This window comes from Lepus europaeus, chromosome 5, assembly GCF_033115175.1.
Source record: "Lepus europaeus isolate LE1 chromosome 5, mLepTim1.pri, whole genome shotgun sequence".
Lineage (NCBI taxonomy): Eukaryota > Metazoa > Chordata > Mammalia > Lagomorpha > Leporidae > Lepus > Lepus europaeus.
Genome location: NC_084831.1, coordinates 14,389,879 through 14,407,006, shown reverse-complemented (window position 1 = coordinate 14,407,006; position 17,128 = coordinate 14,389,879). Strand labels below are relative to the sequence as shown.

The following is a 17,128-nucleotide window of genomic DNA, read 5'->3' as shown; positions in this document are numbered from 1 at the left end:
TGGCCCCGAGAGAGAAGGCCTAAGGCTTTGAGATCCATGAGCTGGTGGGGGGCTGGGGGAATGTCCTCCACCCAGGCCCCTCTCAATGATCTTCCTCTTCTAGACCTGGAGACCTCATGAGAAGAGGGTGGGTGGGCCTGAGCCCTCCCGGGTGCAGAGGACAGAGAGCCCAACGTGCATTGGCGTGAGCAGAAACTACAGCTCATTGGCTCCAGGAACGGAGAGCCCCAGCGGCAGACCTGGGCAAGCGTGGAAGGCTCCACGGCTCAAGCACTGCCACGGCGCTGGGTCTCACTCCGTCTCCTGCTCTGCTTTCCACGATGCTGGCTTCCTTCCCAGGCTCTCTCTCTCCTCATGGTGTCAAGATGGCTGCCAGCAGCAGCAGACATACTGCCCACCCTTTCAACAGGAAGGGAGCATCTCTCTTCCCAAAAAAGAACCAAGTTCCATGGCTTGGATGGTGCCACATGCCCTTCCCTGAACCAATCTCTGTGGCAAAAAGAGATGGGAGGTTCTGGTGGGTCAGGCCTGGACCACACAAGGTGGCTCAGCTCCCTAGCACCCCAGAGACTGAGCGTGGGGAAGGGGTGGTTCCATCAGAAACCCCAGAGGCAGGGGGCTACCAGGACAGTGCGATAGCCATGGTGAGCTGCTACCCGCTGCGCTAAACAACCCTGAGCGGTCAATGGCAGTGCAACACCGTTTTATTTCTGCTCCTGGTGGTGACAGGGACAGGGCCTGCTCATGTGGTCATTCACCTGTCCGGGCTGCTGGGCACGCTGCCATCCTCAGCGCTCAGCTTCTGAGGACACCCTAGGCAGTGACATTCAGCGGGCAGGAAGGGGGCAATGGGAGGGCCATGTTTTCTCACGACCTAGGCCTGAGCATAGCACACACCATCAACTCTACTGCCCAAAGTCAGCCACGTGACCACGGATGAAGACAGGGGAGACCGGAGGAAGCTCTGGTTATGTGCCTAGGAGGAAGGGCACGTGGTCTTCACGGCACAGGAGGGACAGATGGGGGTGCTGGGCAGGCACACACAGGAGGCCTCCCGAGCTTTCTAGCACGCCCCGCTCCTCTGGCCCTTTTGGGCTAAGGGTTCCCCGCAGGCAGCAGTGCTGCTCCCGTCTTCCCAGCTGGGGTCTGCTTTGCGATGGCCTGGATGCCAACTTCTCGTCCCATGCTTGCCTGCCCAACTCCCCAACGACCCGCACCTGATGATGCCACTCGGGGACTTGGATCAGCCAACAAACCCCTGGGTGCTGTGAGGACAGGCAGGAGTGCAGCAAAGGGTAAGAGAGGACAGCTCTGCCCAGAGGCAAAGCAGCATCCCGTATGCAACCACCGGTTCAAGTCCCGGCTGCTCCACTTCCAATCCAGCTCCCTGCTAGCGCACCTGGGAAAGCAGCAGATGATGGCCCAAGTATTTGGGTCTTTGCTGCCCATATTGGAGAGCCAGAAGGAGTTTCTGGCTCCTGGGTTTGGCCTGGCCCAATCCCAGCCATTGTAGTCGTTTGGAGAATGAACCAGCAGATGGAAGATCCGTCTCTTTCTCTCTGCCTTTCAAATAAATAAATAAATCTTGAAGGCCGGCGCCGTGGCTCAACAGGCTAATCCTCCACCTTGCGGCGCCGGCACACCAGGTTCTAGTCCCGGTTGGGGCGCCGGATTCTGTCCCGGTTGCCCCTCTTCCAGGCCAGCTCTCTGCTGTGGCCCGGGGGTGCACTGGAGGATGGCCCAAGTGCTTGGGCCCTGCACCCGCATGGGAGACCAGGAGAAGCACCTGGCTCCTGGCTTCGGATCAGCGAGATGCGCCGGCAGCAGCGCACTGGCCGCAGTGGCCATTGGAGGGTGAACCAATGGCAAAGGAAGACCTTTCTCTCTGTCTCTCTCACTGTCTACTCTGCCTGTCAAAAAAAAAAAAAAAAAAAAGAAAGAAAGAAAGAAAGAAAGAAAGAAAGAAGGAAGGAAGGAAGGAAGGGAGAGGGATGACATTGAGCTTCTGAAGACCACAGCTGGGAAGGCTGTATGGCGATATCTCTATAGCAGCAGATTATCATTCATTCATCCGTTCAGTCATTCATTCACTGTTTACTGTTTGTCTGGTATTGTGCAGGCTGCTAAGGCAATGATGACACTTGAGAAATACAAGATCTTGTGTCTAACTAGTATATTTTTTAAAAAGATTTATTTATTTAAGACAAGAGTTACAGAGTGGGGGGTATCTCCCACCCTCTGGTTTACTCCCCTAATGACAGCAATGGTTACAGCTGGGCCAGGCTGAAGCCAGAAGCCAAGAGCTTCTTCCAGGTCTCCCATGTGGGTGCAGGGGTCCAGGCACGTGGGTCATCCTCCGCTGCTTTCCCAGGTGCAATAACAGAGAGCTGGATCGGAAGTAGAGCAGCCAAGACTGGAACTGGTGACCATATAGGACGCCAGCTATGGCACCAGCTCCAAGCACAACCAGTATTAAGATTATCAGGTATATGTAGCTCAACTACTAGAAGCAGGCTGTCGGTATGGCAAGATTTGGTTGAACCTTCTACCAGTGTAGTGTCTCCAAGACTGGGCACCTGATTGCTTCTCAGATCTGTCCAGGAGGAAGAGGTGATAATAATCAGAAAGCAGCCATGATGACTATTTCCTGCGTGCACAGGGCACTGTGCCCGAGCCAATGGCAACCCACAGGTGACGCCTCGCATCTTCTCCCCCAGCCATGCAAGATGTGGACTTCCTGTCCCTACTGATGTGGACGGAACACTGAGGCTTCAGGAGCCTGCCCGAAACTGCACGGCCATCGCGGGGCAGCACTGGGACGGGCGTCCAGGTCTGTCTGACGCCACAGCCTGGCTCTGCCTACCTGTGCGTTAAGTCAGAGACTGCTCTTGTCTGCCTGGCTCTCCTGCCACTCATTGCACGTCTGCAGACCTCAGCCCGCGTGTCGGGAGCCTGGCTGGCCACCGCCAGGAGTGGCTCTGTGCTTCGCCTGTCCGCTCTGTGCTGGGGGCTGGACTGGGCCAGTGGAACCAGAGCAGACCCCAGGAATAGATCTCGTCCCCAAGCAGGACCATCTGTGAAAGCCGGGCGCCTGAGGACGCTTCTCCCTCCGCGCCTCCAGGCGGAAGCTTGGCACGGGGAAGGCTGCTCCACCCACTCGGTTTCCTGGCCCGTGATGGCGCTCCCATCTGGCTCATTCATCCTTGTATTCATTCAACAAATCATTACTGAGCACCAGCTCCCCACCTTACAGTGGACAAGGGAGCTGGAGATGGCCTGGATGAGAGAAGAAGCGCTTACAAGAGATACTTACAAAGTGGACCGCGATGAGGACCATGGGAAAGCACAGAGAGAGCCCTCCGTGAGTGTGAGAGGGACGATCCCCTCCGACTTGGCAGGAGTGGGGGAGGGCAGTGCAGGAAGGAAAGTGACCAGGAAGTGGAACTGGATCTGGGCAGGATCTGAAGACGTGCAGCCGCAGGGAAGGGCAACGTGGGTGGTGGGAACTGTGTGAGCCAAGGCCCCGGGGTGGGGATGCCCGGAGCTGTCTGGGGAACTGGCGGTGTGGGGTCGGCTTGGTCAGTGGGTGGGCCGGCTGGCGCCATGCTGTGAGCCACGTGCTGGGGCCCAGTGCCACAGCAGCCTCAGCCCAGCCCCTCTGCAGTGGCTTCGGGCTGGTGGGGATGGGTCCCAGAGGTCCCAGACCCCTCAGTTGCTGGGTGCACTGGGAGCACTCTTCCTGCCTTGGCCTTGGCAGCCTGTCGTGCTCTTCTTTATTTATTTATTTGTTTATTTATTTTTTAAGATTTATTTATTTGGAAGGTGGGGTTAGAGAAGAGAGAGAGATCTTCCATCTGTTTGTTCACTTCCCAAATGGCTGCAATGGTTGGAGCTGGACAGGGCCAAAATGGAGTAGCCGGGACTCGAACGGGTGCCCATTTGGGTTGCTGGCAGTGGCTTAACCCACTGTGCCTGTCATCCTCGCAAGGCCCCCACTGCTGTTCTGAGAATCCCTTACCTGATACCTCCTGGCCGAGTCAGCCCAGCGCACCTGGTGCGTCAGGATGGGAGGCAGGTTTGGCTTGGAGAGCATCTCATCCAGCGACTAAAAGTAACAACTTGTAGGCTCCATTACTCAGCTGGGATCCCAGAACTTCCCACAGAAAACCCACACAGTGCTGGTGACAGCAGGGTGGGGACTCCCACCCTGTCCCCGCGTCGCTCCTGGGACGCCCCTGGGAATCAAGGACTCAAGGAACACCATGGCACTGTGGTGCAGCGGGTTAAAGCCCTGGCCTGAGGTGCTGGCATCCCATATGGGCGCCAATTCTGGTCCCAGCTGCTCCTCTTCCGATCCAGTTCTCTGCTATGGCCTGGGAAAGCAGTGGAGGATGACCCAAGTCATCCAGGGCCCCTGCATCCACATGGGAGACCAGGAAGAAGCTCCTGGCTCCTGGCTTCGGATCAGTGCAGCTCCAGCCATTGCAGCCATCTGGGGAGTGAACCAGCGGATGGAAGACCTCTCTCTGTCTCTACCTCTCTCTGTAACTCTTTCAAATAAATAAAATAAATCTTTAAAAAAAAAAAGAAAAAGAAAACCACTGATCCCCCCCGTGTTCATCTTCCTACGTTTTTCTTCCCGGCGAGGAATCGGAAACCAGAAGAGACACAGGGCGCAGACGGCCTGACCACTGGCCCAGGGAGCGTTGTGCCTGATATGGTGGTGAGGTGTGGCAGTGGGCGGGAGGGACTCTGCCTTGGTGCCTGGAGAAGGTGGGTGGCTCCCCAGGACTCGCGGCAATGCCCGGGGCGGCCGTGGCTGCAGCAGGTCCAGACACCTGACTCTGGGCCTGCTGGCAGCTGTGCTGGCTTCTCTGTGGCTCCTCTCGCTCTCCACCCACTGGAGGCGGGATGCTGGGCCTGGCCCTCCTGGGCCACACACATTGGAAATGGAGGCGTGGTCAGATAAACCACTCGCGGGCCTTCCAGTTCCAGGTGGAGAGAGCTCAGCTTGTGTGTGTGTATGTGTGCGTGCATGTGCGTGCACATGCATGTTACTGTGCATGTGTGTGCATGTGTATATGTGTTCATGTATGTGCCTGCACGTGTGTATGTGTGTGCATGTATGTGTGCATGCATTGCGTGTGTGTTCGTGTGTGCATGCATGTGTGCGCGCGTGTGTGTTCATATGTGTGCATGTGCGTGTTTGTGTGCATGTGCATGTGTGCGTGTGTATGTGTGTTTGTGTGCGTGCGTGCATGTGTGCATGCGTGTGTATGTGCGTGTGTGTTCACACGTGTGCATGCATGGCTGTGTATGTGTGCATGCATGTGCGTGCTTGTGCGCGTGCGTATGTGTTAGAGTGTGCATGCACGTATATGTGTATGTGCGTGTATATGTGTGTTCGTGTGTGTGCATGCATGCATGTGTGTGTGTGTGAAGTGTGTGTTGTGAGGCTCCCGGAGAACGTGGAGGAGCAGGGCAAGGCTGGGGGCAGAACTGTGAACTATTACCCGGTAACTGCTCTCTAGTTTTCTGCCCCTCCCTTGAGGCTGTGAGAGCCCGGACTCCTGGGTCTCAGGGCCTAGCACAGTGCCTGCTGCACGGCAGGTGCGTGGGAAATATCCGCTGTGGGATTCTGGTGACAGCAGGTGTGCCCGTGACCTTGCTTCTGGGTGAGTCGTCTCAGCCAACACCCAGGCTGCCCTGGGTCTGACATCCTTCCACTTCCTCGTCTCCTGCAAATAAGGAGCAACAGCTCAGAAGCCCTGGGCGTGTTCAGAGGAAGCCATGAACACATGGGGCAACCTTGCCCACTTTGTCCTTGTCAGCCCTGGGGCATCAACCACAGCTTCCCTCTTCAAAGCCCCCTGACCCTGGGTGGGTCCCCCCAGGAGAGGGGACAGTGGTACCTCTGCTGGCAGCTCTGGGAAACAATCATTCTGACGGCTGGCCATGGCAGAGGCCGCTCTCCGGGGCTCCGGAACTCTGGGCTCTGCGCCCAGCCTAGCACAGGGATAAAGAGCTCCCAGCTCAAGGCTCACCTTGTCTGTCACGAGGGTCTGGACAGATGTCCCCAGCTCCTTACACACATAGGCAGGGAGGGGACAAGCTGGGACAAGCACATGAACCTTCTCAAAGACTCGTGGCTTATGAGAAACCTCCCCAGCCCAGAGCCCGCGTTCTGCCCAGCAACCCAGAGACACTTGCTCCTGAGTGCCAGGTGCACAGACAGCCCCCTGCTGCGCACCCAGGACTTCTCACAGGTGATCTTGGCACGAGGCGGGTGCTGCTGCCTCCTCCCCGCGAAACGGGGCCAGCTGCCTGGAGCGTCTGCCTCGCCCCACCCCAATCCTGGCAGCTGGCTCCAGCTGCTTACAGGGGCTCCCCGCTGGGGTCTTCAGGGCTCTGATGGAGGGTCTCTTCACCCCCAGCTGACCGGGCATCAAAGACAACACAGGAGTGGTGACAGGGCTGGAAAAGCAGGTTCACTTTATTTACAATGATCATGGTGACACACGGGTCTTTGGGTTTTGTGTGGCCTCTGGAGACACCTGGGCAGGGCCCACTCCCTCGGTCGGGTTAACACCCCTCCCTCCTGCTAGGAAACTCTGGGATCTACCTGCCCTGACCAGCCTCAGCTTGAGGACACCTGCCAAAGGTTCTCCTTGCCTCCTTCGGAAGCGCCACCTTGGTCCTGGTTGTGGGGTACCTGTTGGGCACCCTCCCTCCCCCACACATCTGTCTGCAGATGGAGGGGGTGGGTGCTAAGGGGAGGGGCAGCTGCCCGCTTGCAGACCTGTGGCCTGGCCTCATCTGTTGAACTTGGTAAAGCCCTCCCCTTGCTCTCAGAGTCCCAGGAATCCTCCAAGGGGCAGGGAGGCCTGAGGCTTCTTCCCTATGGGTGTGGCCACAGAGCCAGTGCCCCTCCTGGGCCTGGCCTTAGCCGCCCCCAGCCATCTTGCCCTCCCCATGCCCAGTGCTCTCCAGGGTCCTTTTCACCACAGGGAGGACCGCTAGCCAGACCAAGGGCAAAGCCACCGCCTCCACCTGGCCAGAGTACAAACCCATCCTCCTGGATTTCTGGAAACTTCTTTCCCCCTTCTCTCGAAAAAGGTCTCTGGGGAGGGAGCAGGGTGGTCGTGGGCAGCTGCGGTGCAAAGCTCGGGAGGCAGTTCCACTGTGGAGGGCCCCGGGCAGCTCCGGGTGTGGGCAGAGGTGAGCACGCCCCTCCCCCCACGGTCAAGGGCAGGGCAGGTGGCACCCTGAGCCAGGAGGAGGCAGAGGGGCGGAGGAGGGCCACAGCCCAGACCAGGAGGGAGGCAGGGCCAGGGACCGGTGGGGAGCCGAAGCGGGCAGGGCCGGGGTTGGAGGCGGTGAGTCCGGCGGGCCCGGGTCTGAGGCCGGGAGTCCTGGCCCCAGGGCTCTCAGCGCGCCTGGCCCGCGCGCTCCCTGGCGCCGGCCTTCCAGCGGCGGGGCTGCGCGGGCGGCGGCGGCGGCGGCGGCGGCGGCGGCGGTGGCGGCGCCGGGGCGCCCCGCAGGCTGCACGTCCTCAGCTCCCGGGCCAGGCTGAGCACCTCAGGCCGCTCGCGCTGGGGGGCTTCTCCCTGGCGCTCCTCCACGTCCTCCGCCGCCTCCTCGTCCTCCTCCTGGATGCTGCTGAGGCGCGGCGCCCCGCGGCCGCGCTCGGTCGGCGGCGGCCGGTAGGCGCACTTGGCGTTGAGCAGGCGGCGCAGCGGGGCGCGGGGCACCGAGGCAGCGGCGCCCCCCGCGCGCAGGTGCTGCTGGCGCACGTGGCGCGCGTCGCTCTGGCGCTGCAGGCGCTTGAAGTCGCTGAAGGCCGCCAGCGCGGTCTGGCGGAGCAGGCGGGCCAGGGCGCGCGCCTTGTGCGCCCGCGCCAGCAGCACGGCGTGGCAGCGCAGCACCACGGCCTTGTGGCGAGCCTGGTGGCGGTAGACCCAGGCGAAGACGCGCGGGTGGCGGCCGTCCGCCGTGCAGTAGGTGATGCGCGGCAGCAGGTAGGCGTGTGCCGGCCTGCGGCCCCCGGAGCCGCCGGCGCCACCGCGCTCGCACGGCTGCATGCGGATCCCGTGCGGCCCCAGCGTCAGCTTCATCTTGGTGCCCCCGCCCGGCCCGCAGCGCGCCCAGATCTTGTTCACGGCGTCGTCGGTGCAGCCGTCGCCCTTGGCGTGCAGGGTGACGGCGTTGCCCAGGTACCACACGGTGTAGGTGGGGTCCTCCTTGTTGAGCTCCACTTTCTGGCGCCGGCTGCGGAACACGCGGCCCAGGCGCTCGAGCGGCCAGTCGGGCAGCAGGTCCGGGCAGGAGCGCAGGAAGCTGGAGAGCAGCGACGTGTAGGCGAGCCCGGGACTCAGGCTCTTCGCCTTGCACTTGGCCTCGTCCTCCACCAGCACGAATTTGTTACGTCTCCAGGGCAGCATCGCGGCGGCCGAAGGAAGGGGCCGGGGGCGCGGCGAGCGCGGGGCGGCCGGGGGAGGGGCAGGCGCGCAGAGGCCCACCCGGTGGCCCCGGGGTGGCGAGGAGCCGGGCGGAGCTGGAGACAGGCGGTGCCCGGAGACGCCCAGTGCCAGGCGGGGCTGACTTCGCAGATGCCGGGGGGCCGGCCGGTCTGCCCGCCGAGATGCCCGGCGGCGGCCGAGCGGCCGAGAGCAGCTTTCGCCGGGAGCGGCTCCAGCCGTCTGGGTAGCAAGGAGGGGCAGGGACGCCCCCCGGGCCCGAGCAGGTGAGTTGGGGGGAGGGTGGTTCCCGCGGTCCCCGCCGCCCAGACTGCGGCGGCAGGGAGGGCGCCGGAGCCGGGGCTGGCGGCAGCTTGGTGGGGTAGACCGAGAGCGCGGCTGCGGTGGGGACTCCTCCAGGCGTCGCGGCTCCACCTCCCCGGGCTGCCTACATCACCGGGCGGGACCGCTCGCTCTCTTGTCCCCTCCCCTCGCCCTGCTCTCCCCCTCCCCCTGCGCAGGCTCGCGCTGCCCGGACCCGGCACAGGCGCCGTGCCACCGGCTTAATCATTATTATCGGAGGGGTGGGAGCCGGGAGGGTGGGTAAGGAGCCGGAGTCGCTGGGAATGCACCGGAGGGCTTGGCTAATGCCCTTGCCTCCGGCTTCTCCAGTGGCCTCCCAGCTCCGCGGGGTGCATCTGTGGACGCCCCCCCCCCCCACTGCTGGGCTGCCCCTCACCCACAGCATGTCTCCTGGATTGGTATTGGGGGTGAGTTCCTGGGGGCGCCGGCCTGGTGCACTTTGCCTCCTGTCTGCACAGCCCAGAGGCGGCTGCGGTGGCCAGTGGCCGAGCAGTGCGGTGGAAAAGTACTGTGGCTCAGTGACGCTTTCTCCCAGGTCCCTGCACAAGGTCGTGGGCCAAGGCCGGTGCCTGAGCTGGGAGACCCATCCCTGCTTCAGTGCGGGGTCCCCTGGACTGGGGCAGGGAGGGTGGGCTTAGAGGGTCGGGGAGCCTTCCAGGGTGGACTGGTTTGGGGGAATTGCAGAGGAGTCCGGGGGAGATTACATAGATCAACTCCTGTTTGTGAATGCTTTAGCTGTCCCCAGATATCCAGCATCCATTATCTCATTCAATCCTCCCTCCCAGCCCAGGCTCAACTGAATGACCCAAGGTCACAACGCTGCTGGGAGGTAGAACCAGGGCTCCCCCGGGCCCCCAGCCTTCCACCTGCTCTACATAGCTGGGGTGTCTCCATCTCGTCCTGGACCTCCCTAATGGGAAGTGAGGATTCTGATGGACCGAGAGACAGCTGTCCCAGGGTCTGGGACACATCTCTGCACCTTTGCAGAGTCCATTCAAGCCACAAGCGCCCTAGACTCCCGGGACAACTCTGAGATGGGCCCCAGGCATTTCATCCTTGGTTTCTGAATGGGCCGTCGGGGGGGGGGGGCGTCTTCTAGGTCAGGAGTGAGCCCAGGTCTGGTGGGAATGGGGGAGCTGCATTCAGAGTCAAGCCCAACCATGTGACCCAGGAGCACCAGGGGCAGTGGGAAGGAAGGGTGCTCTGGCTACCAGCAGCATTCCGGGCCAGCGGGCAGCAGCAGTGAGTGGCCGGGTTCAGGATCCCAGGGGGAGTCAAGGAAAATAGCAAAGCAAAGTGCTGTGTGTGGTTTCGTGGCCTCCTAACATGACACGCAAATAAAGGACTGGGGATTTCTTCGAATTGCACGGCTCGGCTTTGGAGGGCGCCTCACAGATTTTCTGGTCCGCTGCAGCTCTGCGCATTTTTCCGTCTGGAAGTGTCTTTATTGCCTTTTGCTGATTATCAAAGTAATGCGTGCCGGCGGTACAGATGAGCACACGGGGGACATGAAAGTCTCCTGCTGTCCCCGCCTGGCAGATGTGGCCTGGCTTCCCAGGCACAGAACAGGCTGTGTGATGCCGGTGATCATGGCCGGGTTCTTCCCGGCTCCATGTGTACCTCCTGGGCCGCTGGTGACGTTAAGGCAACCAACTCCCTTTATAGAAAGGAAGGCGTGTGGCTTTTGACCTGGAAGTCGGCACATGGAAACCTTTTGATGCGTCCTGCCTGGAGTCTCCTGGGCCACCTTCCTTGCCTTGCTGCTAGGGTCTCCCCACCTGGAGGCAGGAGTTGGTGGCAATGGCCAGGGCATAGGCTCAGCCTGTAGTACTGAAAACTCCAAGCTTTTGTTTGAAGGGAGGTATAGCCTCCTTAGGGTTGCGGGGGTTAAGACGCGGACATCTAGTTGCTTCTGGGTTTCGGATCAACAATATTCCTAGCCTGAGTATGGCCTGTGTGTTATCAGGTGGCCCTGAGTCTCCTTGTAGCTGGCAACGCCACACAGGTTGGTGCGTGCAGCCCCCGAGTCTCCACTCCCTCCCTAGCCCCACTCGCTGTCCTTACTCCTGGGGGTGTGGCTTCTATTCCCTTTACTTTTTGGAAAAAATTCTGGGGGAGAAGGGGGGGTCACCCATAATTGTGTGAGATCACAAGTGTAATTGTCTTTTTGTTTAAAGATTTATTTACTTATTTGAAGGGCATAGTTACAGAGAGAGATGGAGAGAGAGAGAGAGAGAGAGAGAAAGAGAGAGAGAATCTTTGATCCGCTGGTTTACTCCCCAATGGCCGCAATGGTCAGAGCTGGGCCGATCCGAAGCTAGGAGCTAGGAGTTTCTTCTGGGTCTTCCACGTTGGTGCAGGGGCCCAGGTACTCTGGCCATCTTCTATGGCTTTCCCAAGTGCATTAGCAGGGAGCTGGATCGGAAGTGGAGCAGCTGGAATTCCAACCGGCACCCATATGGGATTCTGGTGCTGCAGGCTTTGCCTGCTACTCTGTGGCGTTGTCTGGTTTTTGTTAAGTCCTGTTGACCTCAAAGCTGCCCTCAGGTTTCAGCTGCCTTCAATCAACCCATGTCTGATGGAAGATTCTAGAAATAAGCAAGTCATACGTTTTTTAAAGATTTATTTATTTGAAAGGCAGAGTTATAGAGAGGCAGAGAGAGAAAGAGAGAGAGAGAGAGAGGTCTTCTATCCACTGGTTCACTCCCCAAATGGCTGCAGTGGCTAGAGCTGAGCCAATCTGAAGCCAGGAGCCAAGAAACTTCTTCCAGGTCTCCTATGGGGGTGCAGGGGCCAAGCACTTGGGCCACCCTCTGCTGCTTTCCCAGGTGCATTAACAGTGAACTGGATCAGAAGTGGAGCAGCTGGAACTCAAACTGGTGCCCATATGGGATGCCGGCACTGCAGGTAGTGGCTTTACCCGCTACACCATAGCAGCAGCCCCACAAGTCATAAGTTTGAAATTGCTCCTTGTTCTGGGCAGCATGAGGAAGACTTGGGCTGTGCTGCTCCATCCGGCCCTGGACGGAGTTGTCCCTCTGCCCGGCTGACTGCGTGGACTGTCCCGGTATAGCAGTGCCGGTACTCACGGCACCCACATTTCAGTTAATAAAGGCTCCAGACCCAGAGAGCAGTGATGCTGGCGATTTGGACATGGCGACAAGAAGCCGAAAACCTAAGTGAAAGTGCAGTAAGGGACAGCCCCCGTTCCCTACGGCTTACGTCACAGTAGATGGTTCTAAGTGTGTTATAGTTTATTTTCAATTATTGTCGTTAATCTCTGACTGTGCCTAATCTATAAATTGGTGTCCAGGGAAAAGTGTGGTGTAGACAGTGTGAGGTCCTATCCAAGGTTTCAGGCATTCACCGAGAGGCTTGGAACACAGCCCTGGTGGGCGGGGGGACGCCATGTTGCTTGCTCACAGCCCACCTGGTCTCCATTCTCCTCACCCCCGCCTTGGTTCCCCCCCCAGGCTCCTGCTCATCTTCTGCTCTTCTTCTTCCAAACTTGGTCCTCAGGCAGCTGGCCTCGGAGCTCCCACTGCCGCTGTGTCAGACAGCGAGGAAAGCTGGCCTGGTCTCGGGCACAGAGGCAGAGCCCAAGGCTGTCCCCGCTCTTGATGACCCCTTCACGCCGGTCCGTGGTGAGGGCGCGACTGCGCACTGAATCCTCACTAACTCACAGACGGGCATGCGGTCGGACTTTTTCAACTGCATTTCCTTTTTGAAGATTTATGTAATTTACTTGAACGGCAGAGTTACCGAGAGAGAGAGAGAGAGAGAGAGAGAGAGACAGAGACAGAGAGAGAGAGAGAAAGAGAGAGAGAAGAGATCTTCCATCCACTGACTGGTTCACTCCCCAAATGGCCACACCAGCTGGAGCCGGGCTGGGCTGAAGCCAGGAGCCTGGAACTCCGTCTGCGTCTCTCATGTGGGTGGCAGGGCCCAAGCTCTTGGGCCATCTTCTGCTGCTTTCCTAAGCAGGGAGCTGGGTTGGAAGTGGAGCAGCCGGGACTCAAACCAGTGCTCATGTGTGATGCCCGCCATTACAGGTGATGACTTAACCTGCTGCACTACCATGCCTGCCCCCGGGTTAATTTTTGCTTCTAATATATTTATATGTAATTAGTTTAAAACATCAAGCAGTTTGTTTATGTTAATAAAAAAAATCCCTGGCACTCCCCCTTCCCTGGTCTCAATTCTCCCTTGCACAGTCAACCACGGTGGTACACATTTTAGATGGCATTTTGTCATTGCCTATGTATTCCTAGAGTGCTTCTTTTTTTTTTTTTTAAGATTTATTTATTTATTTGAAAGGCAGAGTTACACAGAGAGAGAAGGAGAGGCAGAGAGAGATAGAGAGGTCTTCCATCCACTGGTTCACTCCCCAATTGGCCCCAATGGCTAGAGCTGTGCCGCTCCGAAGCCAGAAGCTTCTTCTGGGTCTCCCATGTGGGTGCAGGGGCCCAAGGACTTGGACCATCTTCCACAGCTTTCCCAGGCCATAGCAGAGAGCTGGATCAGAAGTGGAGCAGCCGGGTTTCGAACTGGTGCCCATGTGGGATGCTGGCACTGCAGGCGGAGGCTTTACCCACTACGCGACAGCGGCGGGCCCCCCAGAGTGCTTCTAATGCAGCTTTTCCCGTGTTTGAAGCACTCTCTTTAGTGGACGTTGGAGATCCTTGCCCTTTTGTCTACCCCACCCACGCATTATTCCTCCTCCCTCCCTCCTCCCCTCTCCGTTCAGTCGGAACACTTTGCAGGTGCACAATATTCAGTGTTTAATTCTTACGAGGTGTGAATGGGGTCAAAGCCCAGCTTTGCGAGCTGTGCTGGGCTCCATTTCCTCACGGGACAGCTTGTCTGCTTTATCAGAACTTAGTGATTTAGTGATTCTCTCCTTTTTTGTAAAAAAAAAAAAAAAAAAAGAAGCTCACTGTTGTCCCCATCACTACGCCTCCCCCAGCCCTCGACAGACAGCGCAGCCCCTCCCTGCCTGGTTGGCCCCTCCCTGCCTGGTTGCACACAGCCCCTCCTGCCTGGTTGCACACAGCCCCTCCTGCCTGGTTGTGCACAGCCCACGCGTGTTCAGGTTTTTGTGCTTCTCAGTCGCGCCTCCTGGGGCTCCCTCTGGGCTGGCTACTCCGCACACTGGGGCGCTCTGGCCTGGACCTTTGCTCTACACATTAGCTATCCTGGCGCCTGCCTTTGCTTCTTTCCTGTCTCTGATCCTGTTCTCTGGATCTCTTGCTTCCCTCTATGTCAACCTCGGTTTGTTTCCTTGCTTTGGCAAAGTGTGGGCCCCAGTAGCCTTGATTGGGTTTGGCCTGGCGTCGAATTCCACACGGAAATGCATTTCCCTTGGGATTTTGAAGATCGCTCCACTGTTGAAAAGTCAAATGACATTCTTTTTTTAAAAAGAATTTATTTCTTTTTATTTGAAAGTTACGTGTGCACGCATGCACACACACACACACAGAGCTAGAGAGAGATGTGCCTTCACTCACTCATTCCCCAAATGTCTGCCAAAGTCTGTCTGGGCAAAGCCAGGAGCCTGGAACTCCACCCAGGTCTCCCAGGTGGGTGGCAGGGACTCAGGTCCTTGAGCTGTCATGGCTGCCTCCCCGGGTGCGCATGGGCAGGAGCTGCATCGGAAGCGGAGGAACCAGACTTGAAGCAGGCACTGTGGTCTGGAAGGCAGGGTGAACCCCGCGTGCCACAGCTCTGTCCCTCAGACGACTTTCTGACGTCTGATCCCCTGGGTGTGGTTTTCCTCTCTGGGAGACTTTGGGGTCCTCAGAGGGGTGAAGTCTCTGATGATGTGCATTGGCGGTGGGCCCCTTGTTTTGGACATCGGTCTCTTTTAATCTGGGGATCGATTTTGGGGGCTTGTCTGTGTTCATTTCCTCCGGTTCATTTTCTCTGTTTTTGTTGTTTCCAGATCTATTTTGGTTGGTTCTCTGGGGTTGAGTTTCTGTGTTTTCCAAATGTTCTTTCCAGTTTTCTGTTCTAGAAAATATTTGTCCTCTTTTCTGGGATACCACCTCGACGTCCTCTTCCAACTTTTTTATTTAACTTTTTAAAATACCTCTTCATAATGTTTCACTTCTTAAAACAATTTAAAAGATCTATTTATTATTTGAAATGCAGAGTCACAGAGAGCGGACACACACACACACACATACACACACACATACAGATTTTTTCATCTGCTGCTTCATTCCCCAAATGGCTGCAATGGCCAGGGCTGGGCCAGGGTGAAGACAGGAGCCAGGAGCTCCATCCTGGTCTCCCACGTGGGTAGCAGGGGCCCAGAATCTTGGCACATTAGCAGGAAGCTGGATTGGAAGTGAAACAGCTGGACTCAAACCACCCCTGCGATGTGGGATGCTGGTGTCATAACCACTGCACCACAGTACTGGCGCCTCCCATTGTGGTTTGGATTTGCATTTCCCTAATGATTAGCAATTGGAACATCTTTTCACAGGCCTCTCGGCCCTTTGCGTGTTTTCTTTGGGGGGAATCTCTATTGAGGTCCTTTGCTCAACTTTAGGTTGTTCTGGAGTTGCATAGTCTTTGTATATTCTGGAATTAACCCTCTCTCACACAGATGATTTAACAATATTTTCTCCCATTCCAAACGTTGCCTTTTCACCTTGTCAAGTGTGTGTCTTTTGACGCACAGAGTTATTTTTTAAAGGTTTGTTTTATGTATTTGAAAGGCAGAGTGACAGAGAGAGGGAGACGGAGAGAGAAAGAGATCTTCCTCAAATGGCTGCAAGAGCCGGGGCTGGGACAAGCTGAAACCAGGAGCCTGGAACTCCCTCTGGGCCTCCCAGGTAGGTGGCAGGGGCCCAAGTACCTGGGCCATCTTCTGCTTTCTCAGGCATATTGGCAGGGAACCGGATCAGAAGTGGAGCATCTGGGATGGCGCTGTGGCATAGCAGGTGAAACCGCTGCCTGCAATGCCGGCATCCCATATGGGCACCGATTCTAGTCCTGGCTGCTCCACTTCCCAACCAGCTCTCTGCTATGGCCTGGAAAAGCAGTAGAAGATGGCCCAAGTCCTTGGGCCTCTGCACCCACGTGGGAGACCCGGATGAGGCTCCTGGCTTTGGATCGGCGCAGCTCTGGCCATTGCGGTCATCTGGGGAGTGAACCAGAGGATGGAAGACTCTCTCTCTCCCTCTCTGTGTAAATCTGCCTTTCAAATAAATAAATAAATCTTAAAAAAAAAAGTGGAGTATCTGGGACTAGAACTGGTTCTTGGATAGGGAATGTTGGCATTGTAGGCTATGGCTTAACCCACTGCGCCACAATGCCAGACCAGCATAGAAGTTTAACATTTTGGTATGCACTCCGGTTTATATGTTGTTTTCTTTGGTTGCCTGTGCTTTTGATGTCATATTCAAGAAATCAGTGCCAAGTCCATTATTGTGGATCTTGTTCCTGTGCGTCTGTTAAGTTGCACGGTTTCAGGTGTTACGTTTAGGACTTTGACCCACTTGAGCTGATTGTGGCATATGGTGTATCTGCTAATGGTCCTGCTTTGATAAGTGGAGATCCAGAGGGTTTTTTTAAAATTTATTTTTATTTTTATTTGAAAGACTTACAGAGAGAGGTAGAGACACACACAGAGGTCTTCCATCCACTGGTTCACTCCCCAAATAGCCACAAGGGCCGGAGCTGAGCCGATCTGAAGCCAGGAGCCAGGAACTTCTTCTGAGTCTTCCACACAGGTGCAGGGGCCCAAGGACTTGGGCCATCTTCTACTGCTTTCCCAGGCCATAGCAGAGAGTTGGATTGGAAGAGGTGCAACTGGGACTTGAACGGGCGCCCATATGGGATGCTGGCACTTCAGGCCGGAGCTTTAACCCACTGCGCCACAGTGCCAGCCCTGACCCAGTTTTTCCAATAGCACTTATTGAAACAATTATCACATCCCCACTAAATGTCCTTGGTATCTTTATTAGAAAATCATTTGAACATATATGCAAACATTTATTTTTGGATATTTATTTATATAATGTTTAATGAAGATTTGTTTACTTATCTGTTTTATGTGGGTCTACATGTCTGTTTTTATGTCAGTACCCCACTGTTTTGATTGCTGTAGCTTTGTAATAAGTTTACTCCTTTGTATGGTATTGTAAGTGGAGTTGTTTTCTTAATTTTTATTTCAGATTGTTCACTGTTAGTGTATAAAAACACGACTGTTATTTGCATGTTGATTTTATAACCTGCAACTTTACTGAATTTTAGTTGTGAAGTTATGATGATGGCATCTTTAGGGTATTCTAGCTATAGTT

At 56.8% G+C, this 17,128-nt stretch overlaps 1 protein-coding gene across 1 annotated transcript; it reads right to left on the bottom strand.

The window, feature by feature from the left end:
* Nucleotides 1-7,427: 7,427 nt before the first annotated feature.
* Nucleotides 7,428-8,441, bottom strand: FAM43B (family with sequence similarity 43 member B). Its single transcript, XM_062193140.1, has one exon. The coding sequence runs from the start codon at nt 8,439-8,441 to the stop codon at nt 7,428-7,430; it is 1,014 nt and encodes a 337-aa protein (XP_062049124.1).
* Between the last annotated feature and the right edge of the window lie 8,687 nt (nt 8,442-17,128).

Bases quoted from the DNA above. Each gene is read 5' to 3' on its own strand.
- FAM43B (XM_062193140.1), bottom strand. From the start codon at position 8,441: ATGCTGCCCTGGAGACGTAACAAATTCGTGCTGGTGGAGGACGAGGCC.